This window comes from Apteryx mantelli, chromosome 26, assembly GCF_036417845.1.
Source record: "Apteryx mantelli isolate bAptMan1 chromosome 26, bAptMan1.hap1, whole genome shotgun sequence".
Classification (NCBI taxonomy): Eukaryota; Metazoa; Chordata; class Aves; order Apterygiformes; family Apterygidae; genus Apteryx; species Apteryx mantelli.
The window spans coordinates 9,362,569-9,377,717 of NC_090003.1; the positions used below are offsets into that span (position 1 = coordinate 9,362,569).

The 15,149-nt window shown below is 49.3% G+C and overlaps 2 protein-coding genes across 4 annotated transcripts in view; one reads left to right on the top strand and one right to left on the bottom strand.

Annotated features, from left to right (window-relative positions):
• CAPZB (capping actin protein of muscle Z-line subunit beta) overlaps window positions 1-6,714 on the top strand; it is a 62,658-nt gene extending 55,944 nt beyond the window's left edge. The window contains exons 8-11 of one of the 2 annotated variants that reach the window (XM_067311135.1): window positions 1,781-1,846; window positions 3,076-3,152; window positions 4,444-4,556; window positions 6,458-6,539. In XM_067311135.1, the coding sequence (XP_067167236.1) occupies window positions 1,781-1,846; window positions 3,076-3,152; window positions 4,444-4,546 (246 nt within the window). In that variant the 3' untranslated portion in view covers window positions 4,547-4,556; window positions 6,458-6,539. Of the gene's footprint in view, window positions 1-1,780; window positions 1,847-3,075; window positions 3,153-4,443; window positions 4,557-6,457 lie in introns of both variants that reach the window. The other variant, XM_067311134.1, reaches the window with a different exon arrangement.
• A 3,265-nt stretch (window positions 6,715-9,979) lies between these two features.
• Window positions 9,980-15,080, bottom strand: SLC66A1 (solute carrier family 66 member 1). Of its 2 annotated transcripts, XM_067310911.1 has the most exons (8): window positions 15,000-15,080; window positions 14,691-14,875; window positions 13,711-13,840; window positions 13,282-13,369; window positions 11,805-11,959; window positions 11,458-11,550; window positions 11,043-11,228; window positions 9,980-10,838 (listed from the first exon to the last, which is right to left on the bottom strand). In XM_067310911.1, the coding sequence occupies exons 2-8, from the start codon at window positions 14,834-14,836 to the stop codon at window positions 10,740-10,742; spliced, it is 897 nt and encodes a 298-aa protein (XP_067167012.1). In that variant the 5' UTR covers window positions 14,837-14,875; window positions 15,000-15,080; the 3' UTR covers window positions 9,980-10,739. The 2 variants fall into 2 exon arrangements, with proteins under 2 accessions (XP_067167012.1, XP_067167013.1); XM_067310912.1 differs by lacking the exon at window positions 11,458-11,550.
• Between the last annotated feature and the right edge of the window lie 69 nt (window positions 15,081-15,149).

A 15,149-nucleotide genomic window follows, 5' to 3' on the forward strand; every position in this document is an offset into this window, starting at 1 on the left:
TTTCCTTCTGGCAGCAGGTTTTATGGAGATGTAATAACATACATTTTGCAAAAATAATTCTATTTTCAGATTCTGTTTCTTACCAACGCGCTTGGCGTGTCCAGGTGTGGAGTAGACGCCGTGGGGAACCCGTGGAAGTAAATTACCCGCTGCCAACTCCCCCGCTGCCCCAGATTTGGTCAATTTGCTGATAGTTCCCAAACTCACTGTAACATGTATATGTGCGTTTGCATAGTTTGGATTTATATTCTCCCTCTGCTGTGATTGGATCCATTCTCCAGGCGGCATGTCTCCACTATATGTAAACAATCTGACTGTAATCTAAAGGAAAACTTAAACGTTCTTGTTCTTTTTCTCCCCCACTTCGAGGTTATCTTTTGCCTTCAGGCTTCCAACCAAATTACATGCTTCCCCAAGCCTGTTAGATACTTGGCTTATTAGAAGAAACCTGTAGCTGGCCCAGATTTTTAAAGTCTACCCTGAGGGAGGGATATGAACAGATGGATAAGAGAATTCAGTGGGATTAGTAAAACCCTTTGAAGACTGTTCTTCCCACTACATTTTTCTCCCAGTTTTGTTTTCATGCCATCTCAGCACATCTTGTATCAGTTGAGTTTCCTGGGACCGATACTCATTGTTCAGCAGCTTGTCTGCATTTAGTCAGAAGAATTTTCATCTCAAGAACTGGGGGAGATGGTCTTTTTTCTAGCACCGGAAGCTTACAGATCATGCATGACCAGCCATGGCCTCTGGATGAACATCACATTAGGCAAAGGCGGATCAAATAAAGAGCACGTGGCATTTTACTGTGCCAGCTCCCAGTTTTGATCTCGGTCAGGAGAGGGTTTCTGAATCTCGGCTGGTTTGGTACCTGTCTCCTGTTCCGGCAGTGCTAGGAGTATGGTATCGTTACGCACTTAGTGCGATCCAACTCTGAGCTGCTCCTACAAACTGTGGTCTGCTTCTTCCCTCCATGCTTCCCCCCAATACTTCCTTTCCCCAAACAGCTGGGCAGATGTACGATGAGTTGGTTCAGCTTGTGGATCTAAAAGAAAACACCAAAAGACAAATTCTGTGATATTTCTCTTCCTTTATAATTGCATACGGATGTCATCTTAAAGTCGGCGGTAGTTTAAATCATCACCAGTCTTGTAGGTAGCTGTGACTTTTGCGTTCTCTCTTCCTTCCCTTTGTACTGGGAGATAAATCACGTCTGAGGTGCGGTTCCCTAGGAGAGCCTGAAAATGGAGACGATGCTCCACATGTGCTGGAAATAGCATCGAGATGAAGATGAAAAGAAGCAGCTGGTTTTGCAGGGATAGTTTACAGCTGCTAAACTGACAGCACCGAACTTGTGTGAATCTCATCAACAACAACATTGTTTTCACATCCCCAGGCTGTGCTACTGTGCTGCTCGTCCTGCGGCGCGTGCACTACCGTAGATCTCCTGCAGCCCCTTAGCGGGTGGGGAAGGACCGTTCTGTAGTGCCTGGCTACGCCTTTGGGTTACGTAGAAGCGAAGGAGCTCGCTGGTGCCAACGGGGTTTTATTGTGATTCATGGTTTTCATTACATTATACTCCCGTTACGAAGATGTGAGTCACTTGTCTAGTTCTGGGAATTTCTCGTTATGGTTTTAGTCCGTATGCACATAGAAAGAATAGTTACTCGAGGATGCTGACATCCACGTTCTTCCATCCCCTCTCTTGATATGTAAAGTTTTTACCTATCTACCATCTGATTTTCACTTTACCAATGGCTCCATGTCTTTTTTGTTCTAGATGGAGAAAGATGAGACTGTGAGCGACTCCTCTCCACACATAGCCAATATCGGACGCTTGGTAGAGGTAAGTATAGTCAAGCCATCACGGCTTGAGCCTGCTGCAGGCTCTCTTGCCCGTGTTCGGTCCCATGCCTAAGAATTTTGTTGTGTGCTTTTGTCTTTACAAAGTTATTTACTCCTTTTGTACCGAGTCTGGTCTTCTAATGTTGTGTTTGATGGCTTAGCGCTCCTCCTAGGGTGCCTTGCGACAGGTTGTAGACACAAAAAGTCCCTTCTGTGCACTGCTTCGCTCTCTCCTACTCAATACAGTAGTGACCTTCCTGTAAAATAATTGATCGCTAGTTAATTCAGCACTAGTTAGCAATTTCCTACCGTCGTGCTCATTTGTACAGTCGCTTTTGGACAGAATTATTTAAAGGCAGGCTGTAATATACGGAACTATCCTTTAGACTGAAATTTCGGTGCCTAGTAAGCACTTATTAAATCCACTGGAATTGTTTTTGTCGGAACGTTGTTTTATTGCGGTTGTCCGTCTTGTTTGCTCAGCGTATGACGCGTGTGATTGTATTAGCCGCTCAGAAGGGCTTTGGTGCAACGCTGTCCTGTATAAAGATGTTTTAGATTTCCTTGACCTTCATAGCCGCTTTGGGAAAAGAGGAGGAAATTCTTAAATAAAATAGATTATAATGCGTATGTTAAAGAAACTGGGGACTCGAAAGCAGGCAGGTATTTCTCTTTTGGTCCCTTTGCTGAGTGTTTGGCTTGAGTGAAAGTGACCTAAGGAAAGAAGATGATACTGCTTATTTGCAAGATATTTCTCAAAACCGTTTGCTGCACAGGTTTAATGAATTAGTCAATAGCTCAAACATTCAAAGAAACCCGCAAGCGCAAAACTCTTGACCCGTTGGTCATGCTGAGTGACTGACTTGCAACTTGGCCTCTGTTCAGGGCCAGCAAATTGTCAGGTAAGGGCGAGGTGAGATGCAATTTCCTTTTTGCAGTTGGATGCAGAAAAATTGGATAGCTGGGCAGAAACTGCCCTCTTGTGGTCCTGAACAGGGATCTGGTGTGCACAGCCTAGAGCGATAATGAGGAGGAGAAATTGCTCAGACAGCAATGGAGCTAAACCTCTCTCTTAGATAAAACCACGCAGATGCGGTCATCTGGGTTGCACTATGCTGTGGCGAATTTTGTGCGTCAAGATGAACGTGTAAGACACGCAGCAGAGTGTAACTGCATCGGCGCTAAAAACGAGTGGAATGACTAAGAATCTGGTTTCTCGCTTTCTCATAGGATATGGAAAACAAAATCAGAAGTACACTGAACGAGATTTATTTTGGAAAAACAAAGGACATCGTCAATGGGCTGAGGTAAGGGGCTTTCCGGCTGGCTGCTGCATCCGCTTTGCTGCCTGCAGTCCCCGTAGTGCCCGTGGTGCTGTCCCCAGCCTGGCCCGGGTCAGCCGCCTTCTGCTGGAACTCCCCTGTCCTACACAAAGTCTTTTCACGTCTCTAATTAGTCACCACGGTTTGGAAACACTGTTTGTGGTGTGGTGTTTGGGGAACATTGCTCTTCTGCCTTTTAACTGCAGGAATTTGAAGCAATGTTTTAATCCCTTGTTCCCTCAACAGGAAGAAAATAGCACTTAGCAACGCTTGTTCTTCAGGATTATTTTTAATTGGGCATTTTACTTTTCCACATTCCTAGAAGTGGTACTTAAATTCTGAATCTTCTTCCTAGTATCCTTAAAAAAAGCCAGCTGGTCCCAGAGTTAAGACATGACATTAATGACTTGCAATATTTAGGCTTTGTTTTAAATTCTCTCTTTGTCTCAACACCTCTGGCCAAAATACGGTGTACTAGAAAGATAAGTGAATAAGCCCTCCGTGCCTTTTTGAGGGAAACCTCACTGGGCTTTGCAACCCCTGCTCTCACCTGGTCAGGAATTGTGCGTAGAAATCCCAAGCTGGTTGTTCTGAGACTCCTAGAGGAAAGTGCAGAAGTGTGAGGCCAAATCACCTCATTTTAAACGTTGCAAATAGACCTCTCCTGCGCAGTGTGATAATGCAGAATAGACGAACGGCGCAAGTACGTATGCTCTTTGTACTGGAATATGAGGGGAAAAAAAAGCCGTAACCTCTCCTTCAGATGATAGAATAATGGTGCTAATTAAATATTTGCGCTGCCTTCTTAACAGCATGGGCAGAAGCAGTCGACAGTATCTGCGAAAGCAGCTGCTCTCTTTTTTTTTTTTTTTTCCGAAACCCCTGCTTTCATAACAGGCCTCTATTTTCATTTGTGGTGTGCAGGGGTTTAGCCAGGAAGCATTTATTAACATGAAAGGAAAATATGTAATGCAGCCTTTTTCCTTGTGAACATTGCCTTAAGCTTTTGTAATTGAATCTATTTCCTACGTCCCCCCGTTGCTCTGTTTGAGCCGTGTTATTCTCTGCGGTGGTGAGCTGGTCTGTTGAGAACTTGTGAGACGCGGAGCAGCTGGCTTTGCCTTTCCCTCCAGCCTTTTCCCTGTTTCTTCTAACCTATGTTTTTACACTTATCCTTCCTGAGTGTGGTTTCCAGCATCCCAACTCTGTGTTACTGAGTTCTTCTGACTGTTCTTTTCCCTGTTTACCTCCCTCCTTTCTAAACTGCTCTCTGTAGATCTATTGATGCTATCCCCGACAACCAAAAGTATAAGCAGTTGCAGAGGGAGCTTTCTCAAGTGTTGACCCAGCGCCAGATCTACATCCAGCCTGATAACTAAACCAATCCAGGTACCCCTGCCTGTGAGGTGTGACAACCGGCACTAAACCAGGACTCACCCAGCCGAGACCTCTGCATGATAACCGAGACCAGAACTAACCCCTAACTCCTGCGGACTGAAAAACAACATTTGATCCATGTCTCACCCGAGGGTTAATTCTTCATCTGGCCGACTAAATGTTGTGATTTCATTTTTAAGTGTTGCTCTTCCCCCTTACTCCATTTGAAATATCACGCTCTGAGATGTGGCAGGACTTAACCACTTTGCACTCTAGCTCGGGAGCAAGAAAACAGCACGTGGTCGTGTACCCAAAGCGGTGTTAGCTTGGACTTACTCTATCCAAAACCCCTTGGACTCTGTCCCTTGCGCGCTGTCAGTTTTTACAGCTGTGGTACAGCACTTTAATGAACAAATTCCCTGTAATCTTAGTCTTCCTTGCAGAAAGACGAGAAATCTTGGAAATAAATGCCTGTCCTTGCAGTTATGAAAAAACATGGCTGTGGCACTTCCCGAGACTTCTGAGTAAACAGGAGCTTCCCGCACACGCGTATCCCCTGTTTGCCTTGTGTATCTTGAATTGCCTTGGAGCCTGAAACTTCAGTCCCGCTCGAGCTCTGCTGAAACGTTCCTAGCCTCCATTTGCTCGTGCTCGGCACAGCCCGTAAAGGGATTCGTTCCTGTGCTCTCGTTCGCTCTGGATGCCTGGGACGCGCGGCAGTGACTAACCCTGAGCCAGCTTAACCTTCCCCTCCAACTCCTAATGAGTTACAGATGTTGTCTTTAATGCGTTAAGCTGACGAAGGGGAAAACGCGCTGTTTGTTGATAGTGGCCGAGAACCACTTCTTTAGCCTATGACAAATGCAAATATAAAACGTATATATTTTTATTAAAGCAGTGGAACTCTCCGGAGACAAGAGAATGGAAATACTGTTATAAAAATGTTAGGAAAATAACAGACACAAAGAATGGCCTTGTTTACAGCAGATGGCGTCCAGGCAAAATAAGGTAGCTTTGACTACAGAAGACAGTGCGAACTATAGTTTGTGTGGGAAGAAATCCTACCAAAGTGGATGCTAATCCCTTCTCCGTTGTGTTAGCATCTCCTGGAAAGTCTAGTGTCATTATTCTACTGATGATCATATTTATGAGTTTGGGGTTTTTTTAAATAGGGTCTCTTATTGCGCTGCTGGAAGTTCCTCCACAGCCATCGTACAGAGCAGGGAGCCACGACGAATCCTTAAAGATGTAATTTTTTTTCCCGTGACCAAACTTTTAGTAAAAGGGAACCCCTGCACTAATCTTGCCTACAGCATCTCTGTTCTTCTTCGGCTGCTTTGGTTTGCCAGGCACCGTAGGTGAAGTATAAGCTGGAAAAGCAAATTGCAGATCAGAAACTCTGGCAGCTTTCCCCCCCCCCCCCGGTGAACGTGCTGGCGGGAGGTTTTGACGTGCTGCCCTAGCCCAGGAAAACTCTCTGCGAGAACATTCAGGAGCTCCCGCAGCCCGGCCCCTTCCGCGTTCCCGGGAAGAGGCTGGATTGCTCCACCTTCACATCACGACCCTTTTGAGCCGGAGAGCGCTAACACCCTTTGCTGGTAGCACATCTGGATTTTTTCCAGTTGTAACATGAAAATTGGGAATCTCCTTCCAGCACCGGGAGGCTGAGTGCAGCTTCATGGGAAGCGTGTCTTTTGGTGCCATCCTTGCTAGAGTGGATTTTGCTTTGATTTACTCACTAAAGTGTTCACTTTGCTTTCTGTCTTCCCTACTTAAAACAGGCGAGCTGAGTTTTGTTTCCTCTAAGCCTGAGTTGAGGTGCTTCTGCTATTGACTCACGTGCCAGAAGACCTGGTCCGAGGGCCTGCTTTCAGCTGCATCGCTTCTGATTTGTGCTTCCTCTTTCCCAACAGGTCTGTGCAGACTTTTGCAGACAAATCAAAACAAGAAGCTCTCAAAAATGACCTGGTGGAGGCTTTGAAGAGAAAGCAGCAAAGTTAAAATACTCTTCATGCTAACGAGACATGCCATGCACTCATTAGATTCCTTTCTTAGAAAACTCATTTCCCCTCCCCTCCCCTCTTCTGTTACATCAATCACATCACAACTCGCATTCAGTACTATCCATGCAACGCCATCTTCTCCCCATGAATAAAGCTGTACAAACTTTTTCAGTCTCTGAGGCCTACTTTGCACCACATTTTACTATCGAGACCTTAGGCTATGTTTCTGTAGAAGTCCATGGTTTGTTTTTTTTCTTTCTCCCCCCCCCTTCCACCCTCCTCCCATTTATATGCATAAACACGGATCATTGTTTGTCTTTTCCTCTCCCACCCCTCCTGCCTTTTTGTTACATTGGTGTAAAAAATGTAAAACAAAAATTTATTAAATACTGTGGTGTGTGAAAGAGGAAGAACTGGAAAAAAAAAAAAATCTATTCCACGTATGTTTGGGGGCTGGGCACAGGGGATGGCTGGTGGGAGGGAGGGAAGAGAGGGTGTTCCTCCGTGTTGTACTATACTGACTCAACCAGACGGGCAAGGAGACCGCCGTTAGGAGACCTGCTGAACGTTCTGCTCTTCTCGAGCCTGGTTCCAAGGCGCTTTTCTGTCGATTTTTATGGAATGCAAAAGGGTTTTTTTTTTTTGTTTCGATTTTGTTTTTTTTGTAAAGCTTAAATGGAATCTACATCTGATACTTGAGCCTCCATACTAAAAAAAAAAAAAAGAAAAATAACGAAAACAAAAAAATAAAAATAAAAAAAAGTCCCAGGAGCAGTGTGTGCGTTTGGTGTCCTCCTTATTTCTTTCCTTCCGGCTGCGTTACTTGGGGTTTGTGCCGTAAGCACCTTCCTTCACAGCAACTGGAAGCAATTGCTCTGTCCGTAGGTAGATGCGCTCGAACGCAAAGGCGAACGCCAAGCCTGGAAATCCAAACGGCCTCTGCATTATATTTTATGCCTGCAGAAAGCACCAAAGCTCTTTTTCTCTCTCGCGACCCCATCGGCTCGGACGTCTTTGTTTCAAGCCGGGTTCAACGTACCGCTGCTCTTCGCGCCTGGAGCGTCACGCCGCCGCGTTGCTCATTAGCTTGCCGGACTTTGAAGCCGTTGGCATCCGGAAGTTGGCATCCCACCGCACGCTGGGACCGACGCTGCAGGCAGCCAGCAAACGTGAAACAGATGCGTCGGGAGGAGAAGAAGCCTGGCTTTATTGCGTGCGTTAAAAAACGGGGAAAACCGGTGTGTTAAAGCACTGCTGCGGGCAGAGGAGAGGCTTTTTGGCGCACGGCGGTTTTAAGCGCGCTGGTTCTGATCGCTGATGCTAGCGCAAGGCTGCTCGGGGCGTCCCTGCGTGATTTGTGAACCTGGTCCAGACCTTCCCTCTGCCCAAACAAAAATATGGCCTAAAGGGCTTATTAAAGCAGCTGGTGCTCGGAGACATACCTTGCACAGCTTCAGGTCTGCTGCCGCGTCCTGTCTGTGCGCTTAATGAACTCTTAATCCTGGTGAAATACAGGAAGAGAGAGCAAATACCTGTTAGGCTCTTCCGGCCCGTGGCCCATGGCATTAGCCTTTGGCTGAACCGCAGCGAAAGCAAAGTGTGCCTGTTGGCATTAATATTGATTAACATGCTCTAATTTTACTCTAATTTTGCTTTTCCAACGTGACCCATTTAACATCCAGACATCTGCAGGTGATTACAGTCCCGTGCCGAAGTATTTACCCAGGGGCCTCTGGGCTCTAATGTGACTCATATGGGATGCAGGCGGGAGGAAGGGAGCGCGCAGATGCTCGCCTCAAAGCCGGCAACCCCAAGGGAGCGCGTTGGGTTTCGTTGGTGTTGCCTCTCGGGTCTCTCCCAGGAAGACCTTCTTTGATGTCGGAGATATGTTTGCACGAACTCTCAAAGCTGGAAAAATAGCATGTGAACCAGGGAGGGGGGAGCCGCTTGGTTCCTCGCCACTGTTTCTGATTGCAGCGGGAATGCGTGTGAACAGTCTGGAGTGTGTGTGTGGGGGGGGGTTGCTTCCTTCCCCAAAACTGTCCCTATGCACACAAGCCAAATGAAAGAGCATTTAATTTCAGATGAATTTAATGTATAGCCTCGGGGTGTGCAGAGGATATGCCCTTCTCCCCGAATGGTTGTGCAGGTATAATCCATAAGCAAGGTGCAGCTAGCGCATCGCTTTATTCCTCTTCCTTCTTGAAGCAGCGTAAGCAAAGGTTTTAGGTACAGACCTCCAGATCAGGCTTGGCTTCTGCAAGTCTGCAACTTCCCGAGTTATTTTGCGGCTTTGGGGCAAGTTCATTCATGCCTGTGCCTTTCCTGGTATGTTGTATCGCTCACCTATTTGTCAAATCCTAAGTTACAAGCTCTTTTGGCAACAGGGCTGTGTGGCAGCCTCGGAGGGACGATAACCTCGGCGAGAGCTTCTTTGGGTCGCTGCAAGACATTTGTTTCCATCCGCCATCAACTAGATGGCTGCTAGCGTGTAAATTCACTCCACCGCCCGCAGAGCATCAGTGGCTGTTTCACCTTGCTCCCATCTTACCTAAACTGGGTGGGTTTGAGTTAAGGAAGCCCTAAAGCAGCATCATCCTTGTCTGCACTTCAATTGCACCTGGGGGGAAGGAATTAAGTTATATTTTTGCCTCCTTTATTAAAGCTTGTTTAGCTGGCAGTAAAAAAAAGCTCCTACTAACCAGCACATGCCAGTTATCCAGTGGGGTGGAGAGCCAAGACAAGGCTCTTCATTTACATGCACATGCCAAATCAGTCCTATTCTTCCCCCCCCCCCCCCCAGGTCAGCTTGATAAATTCAGAGGCCCCATTTTTGTTTTAGTCAACCTGCTGCTGTAGTTTGACACATATTTAGTGGTTTGACCCCTTATTTTGTCATAGGTCAGGGCTGCATTGTGTAAAAATGGAGCTGCAGCTTGGTGAGGACATGGGAGGAACGACTTCCCCTTCCCAGGGAAGGGTGGATGTCACAGGACAGGCTGGGGAAGAGTAAAGCAGTGATGATAAAAATCCAAGAGGGCTTAAAGCAGGGGTGCTCAGGGGATGAGCAGCGGGGAAGGGTCAGACCTGGGAGTTGATAAAAGCAAACATAGGTAATGGGAAAAGGAAGATCCTTTCTCCTGTCTAGCCCTCAGCCAATGCAGCATAGCGCTTGTGGGCAACACCGCAGGAGAGGAGATGGGACAGAGGAATCAGGAATAAGTTTGACAGAGAGAATGGGACTAAAACCAAACTGAGCAGAAAGCCAGCGGCCAGGACTGTGGCCTTGCTGAAAAACCACATTCCCCACTCATGTAACAGTTTGCACATCAACAAGGAGCTGTTTCTCTCATGTAAAGACTGATAGTAACCAAGCAGGACATGGACACAAATAGGTCTCTTCCCCTGCTTCTGCCTACTTTGTTGCACTAGAGGCAAAGCAAAAAGAAAGGCTCTAGCTTGCTCCAAGAAGCCCCAGTCAAAGACTAGGTGAGACGAAATCAAAGTCCATGCATTTCAGAGAAAGGGGGAATGAGAAGCTAATGAAGAGGCAGCAACAGCCAGATAAACCCACCAAACAAAAGCAATGGAGGCACAGGGGGACAAGGACTTGTTTTTATGGAACTGTGAGCCATGGCAATTAAAATACATACGTGTGGATTAAAACACTTTTGCTACTCCCCCTCCTCACCAGTTCCCCTCACTGCCGGCTCTTCCAGAAGTGCAGCGGTGGAGATGCAAGAGTGCAGCAGCAAGTGAAGGGCAGAAGGGAAGTGGTGCGCGTGTCAGTGACAGGCCACTCTTGGCTCTGTCCCCTCCCCACAGCTCCTTGGGCTCTTTTCACTTTTGCCAGTAACAGGGAAGCTCGAGGTCACCTTCGAGACACAGTACAGGAAGCAGAAGTGACCAAGTTCAGCTGTGGGGCTCCAGAGCAGTGAAGAGCAACCATCTGAGGTATCTAGTTCTTCCCTGTTTATCCCGTTAGCATCATTGGTATCAACGAGGTGTGAGGTTTCCCAGCAGAGTCCTGGGCAGGCAGGACACCTTAGCAGCACAACACATCACTCCCTGGTTTGTGGCCTCCTCTCCCAAGGGCCAAAGATGACAGGATCGAGAGCCCAGTTTGCTTGGCCTGAAGGTCAGCTTTCTCACCTGCATCTTCTCGTCCTCGCGCCAGGACCAGTCCCCTTGGTCAGCTGTCAGAGGGTTCATCCTGCTCGCCAAGAAGGGCCTCTCTCTCCTCTCCAGCACCAGGCCTTCCTCTCTGGTAAGCAAGGAACTGGAAAGAGATCTGGGGAAGGGTTAAGGCTCCACACATGGAGAAGCATCACGGTCCACATGATGAGCTAGGCCTTACCACCCAAAAAAGGATGCTCACACCAGTCAGAGGCTTTAATGTGGAAACAGCCCAAACAGCCTCATGCAAATAAGCGTCTGAAGCATTTAGCTGTTGCAACACTAAATTAGTCACTAACATGTGAGGGAGGAAGGATACAATCACGTCAAGCAAGAGGACGCCCAGGCTGCCGATGAGCCAGGGAAGATGGTGTAGGATGTAGTCGCCTTCGCTTTGCCCCGGCTCCGGGTTCTTCAGGAGCACGCTGACACCGTACAGTGTGTTCCCCAGCATCACCAGAGCAAAGAGGGAGTAGGAGACCCCAACAGTCGATTTCCTCTTGTACTGAAGAAAAAAAAAAAAGCACTGACTCAAGTGCCTTTCAGTTCCCCCTTCTGCTTGTAAATAAAGAAAAAAATGAAAGCCCCACTCTCAAAATATTTTAATTTCAAAGGGAGGGGAGAAAAATCAGGATCCCAAGTAAATACCCCACTACCTCTCTTTAATTTGTCATCTCAAGCTGAAAAAGCCCAGGACCAGGCTGCTGTCCTCCCCGTCTGCGCACAGCACTTACGTTAGTATAAATCTGGGGCAGTCGGGAGCACAGGTACAGCACGGAGGAGATGGAGCCGATGGTGAAGCCGATGATTTCATTCCTGGTGAACGGCTGCAAGGCAAGGCAGGCCATGACCAATGTGTGTGTTTTCAGGAATATGCTCGCTTACCGGAGCTGCTGATCCGCACAACAGCAATTGTGACTGTACCTTGCCTGGCTAATCCCAACCTGAAGTGGGATTACATTGGTGCTGCCAAGGATCTTAAGCAGCAGATATGATTCCCTGCTGCTTAATATTCCCACCCCCATGAACTGTTTGTCTCTTCTCTTCCCTCTTCACTACCCAGATTTAGGAACCAGCTCACCGTATACCCAGACTCCTGCACGCCAGTGGCCAGAAGAGCCCTCCCTTTGAACGTCACCGGTTCCGGCACCAAGCCGGTGTCTCTGCCCAGGAAGGACATGGTTGACACTGTTCCCAGGAAAAGGAAGACAAAGGCTGCGTTGATCGGAGCACGGACTGCAGAGGAACAAGCAGAGGTCATTAGGGAGGGCTCATTTGTCAGCCCAGAGGGTGACCACCTCTACCCTCTGCCAGCCCTCCGGGGAGGAATACTGCTGAGTGAGAAGTTAGAGCTCTTATCTTTGTCTGTGGCTGCAGAGTTAGTACCACATAACGAGGGCAATAACTTGCCTGGGCTTTTTATCTCACAGCGATAAGGGCGATTCTCAAGTTATCTGGGAGGAAACTGTTCCTATCTGAGCTGACCAAGAATAGTAAAGTTTCTCTGGTTTTAGGGTTCTTTTGAAAATCATCCCGCCCATCTCGAGGCTTTTCGCTGCCTTAAGTCACAGCAGTACAAGTTCAAATCCCTACCATGCCAAGCTCTTCAACAGCTGAACTTGCCTGTTGACACTGTTTTTCCTTTCTAACTCTCCTATCTCAGCCAGATGTTGTCCAACTGGATTTACAGGCTGCTCCGAAGATTTTTAAGGCCCTTGCATTCCTGTTACTAGTTCTGGCCATTCTGGCTTCAGCTGTACAGCCCACCCCAATGAGGGAGAGCAGTAAGGAGGGCTCCGTTTGTATTAGATCCTGTAAATAAGTCCTCCAACACTGATATAACTATAGTTGGTGGGTTTTCTGCCAATCTGCTTAATAAGTTTCAGCCAGCTTAATAAGTTAAAGAAGTTTCAGGGTCCCGAGGGATTCCTGTTTGTAGCACACAGGAAGCCACTACCCTGAAAAGCGGCTTTTCTCTCCAGCTGTGTAAGACCTGCAGTGCAGCTAAACAGGTTCCCCTTCTCCCTTTTTTTAACCCCATCCAAACAGGGATGAAGTGCTTCCTGAGGCCTCTCCATAGTGTCAAGGCTGCCCTTGCTTGCAAGAAGGCCACCCACCCCAGAACCAGCAGGTGACTGACAGCACAGCTACAGCCAAAACCTTCCCCCTTCCCTTAAGGTACTGGCCTGAGATTCAAGAGACCTCCAACACGGAGATGCTGCATGACCATGGGCAAGTCTTTTCCTTCTGTGCTTATACAAGTCACCAGGGGTTTAGTTTCAACCCAGACACCGCGCACAGTTTCTTATTTGGGACCTGCAGCATGTTTTTAAAATGGTGCTGCTTTCACAGGTGCTCAGATGAGGGCACAAGTCAGCAAGCAGAGGCACTTAATAGCAATATTAACACGTCTCCAAAGTAGCACTGCCCAGACGGATCTCCCCTGAGGATTGCTCCCCTTGGCTACGCTCTCCTGCCTCCGTAGCGAAGGATAAGCAAGCTTTAAAGATGTTGGAAAGGGAGAGCACCGTCCGGCTGTGCTTGTAACCATAACTCACATCCTCCGCTTTGGTTCTTGGCTTTGTAGTAGCCGTACAGAGACAGCATGACCAGGTCTGCCAGCACGTAGTAAACAGCGGTGTAAACCTGCGGGAGAAGGACAGGTTGGTTGTCTCATGAGAAGGGCTCCCTCCGCACACCAGTCCCAGCTGGGGACTTCCCTCCACCCCCAGCAAGCGCTGCGTGCCGCTAGCTGCCGCGACAGCTCCGACTTCCTGTCCGAGAGGGGCGAGCAGCCTTGAGCAGCGTGTCCCCGGGGAGAAGGGATACGAGCAGCCCTCGGGCCGCCAGGTCCCAGCGCTGAAGCAAAGAGAGGGAGCTGCCAGGCAGACAGAGCAGGCTGTGCCGCATTCGCCCTCTCCTCACCCTTCCCTCCTTCCTGGGGCTCGGGATATTTGGGAGCCAGCCCCTGCCAAGTCAGTGGGTACCTGCAGGGGCAGCTGATTAGCCAGGAAGGAGCCGATGAGATTTAGGAGATCTCCGCCCAGCCATCCCAGCAGGAAGTAGATGGATAGCGCCTGGTCCATGATACCAGTCTTGCAGGCTTGGTAAAACTGCCTGCAGAGAGGGATTTAAGCACAGACACAAACCCTTAACTCCAGGCAGCAGCTCAGCGCTACCCAGGAAGCGCCCCAGGATTCTTCATTTGCTCCGACCCAGGGCAGAGCAGTCTGCAGTTGCCACCTCCCTCATTTAGGAAGCATCTCCTGCTAGTTGAGCTAAAGCACTTGGGCACAGGCACCAATCTATAGCAGCACCTATGCGCTCCACCATAACCCGGCCATAGTTTCCCAGCAAAGCCCTGCGCTGGACGCTCATGTTTCTCCACAGCACCCTGGGAGAGTGGGAAGTGACTCCCTGCAGGCCAGCACTCCTCAGCTGGGCCCCGTCTCCCTTCTCCCACCACAAGCAAGGACAAGCCCAGCATTTACAGCAAACTGCTGTGCTCAAGCCCTCGTGATCTGAGGGTGACTCACAGCAGGACACTCGCAGAAAGCAACCAAGGCGCCCTGCACTTGCAACCCTGCTCTGCAGCAAGGAGAAGTTGCACCGAGGCCTCTCTAGTTATGAAATAAGCTGAAGATAAACCAAGACAGAGCAAAGCCCTCCACACACCCCTCCGCTATAGCTGTCCCCAACCTACAAGCAGCCCGGGGTATCTGGGGACATTTGCTCAGCACATATAACCTGCAACCGTGACACAGCAATTGGCTTAGGTGTGTTATTATAGTGGCTATAAAAGCCAGCAAAGCTTTGGGGCCAGGCTGGCTGCTTCCCCCTCCCTCTCAGTCCTCTTTAAACCCAGCTTTTCCAAGCCCACCTCGCTTTTGAGGGTAAATTCAGTGATTTGGGGCAAGTCGTGCTCAGGAGCCGGTTTGCACAGGCCCGGCCGCGGCGCGTTACCCACGGGAAGGAGGCGGCAGCGAAGCAGCCGATGGACACCAGCCCCAGCACGACGCTGGCCACATCGCGGCCGTCGCGGGCGCACTCGCTGAACACGTCGCGCACCCAGCGCGAGCCGTTGGGGCAGTCAGCGAGGCCGCCGCCGTCCATGGCGCGAGGGGAGGCAGCTCCTCGACGGCCAGGCAGAACCTGAGGGAAAAACAGAGGAAAACGGGCCCGTGGGAGCGGCGCGCCGGCGGCCCCGGGCCTGAGCAGGCGGCTCTGCCCACCGAGAAGGGGGGGGAACCGGGCCCGCGAGGCCCGAGGCACCTACCGGCAGCGGAGCCGGCGCGGAGCAGCAAGCACAGCCACAGCTGTTAGTCACCGGCCGTTGGGGCTTTTAACCGCCGCCGAGGCCCCGCCCCTTCCGGCGGCGGCGGGGTCGGGAAGGCGGGAACTTGCCGTCGCCCCGCCCCCCGGCCGG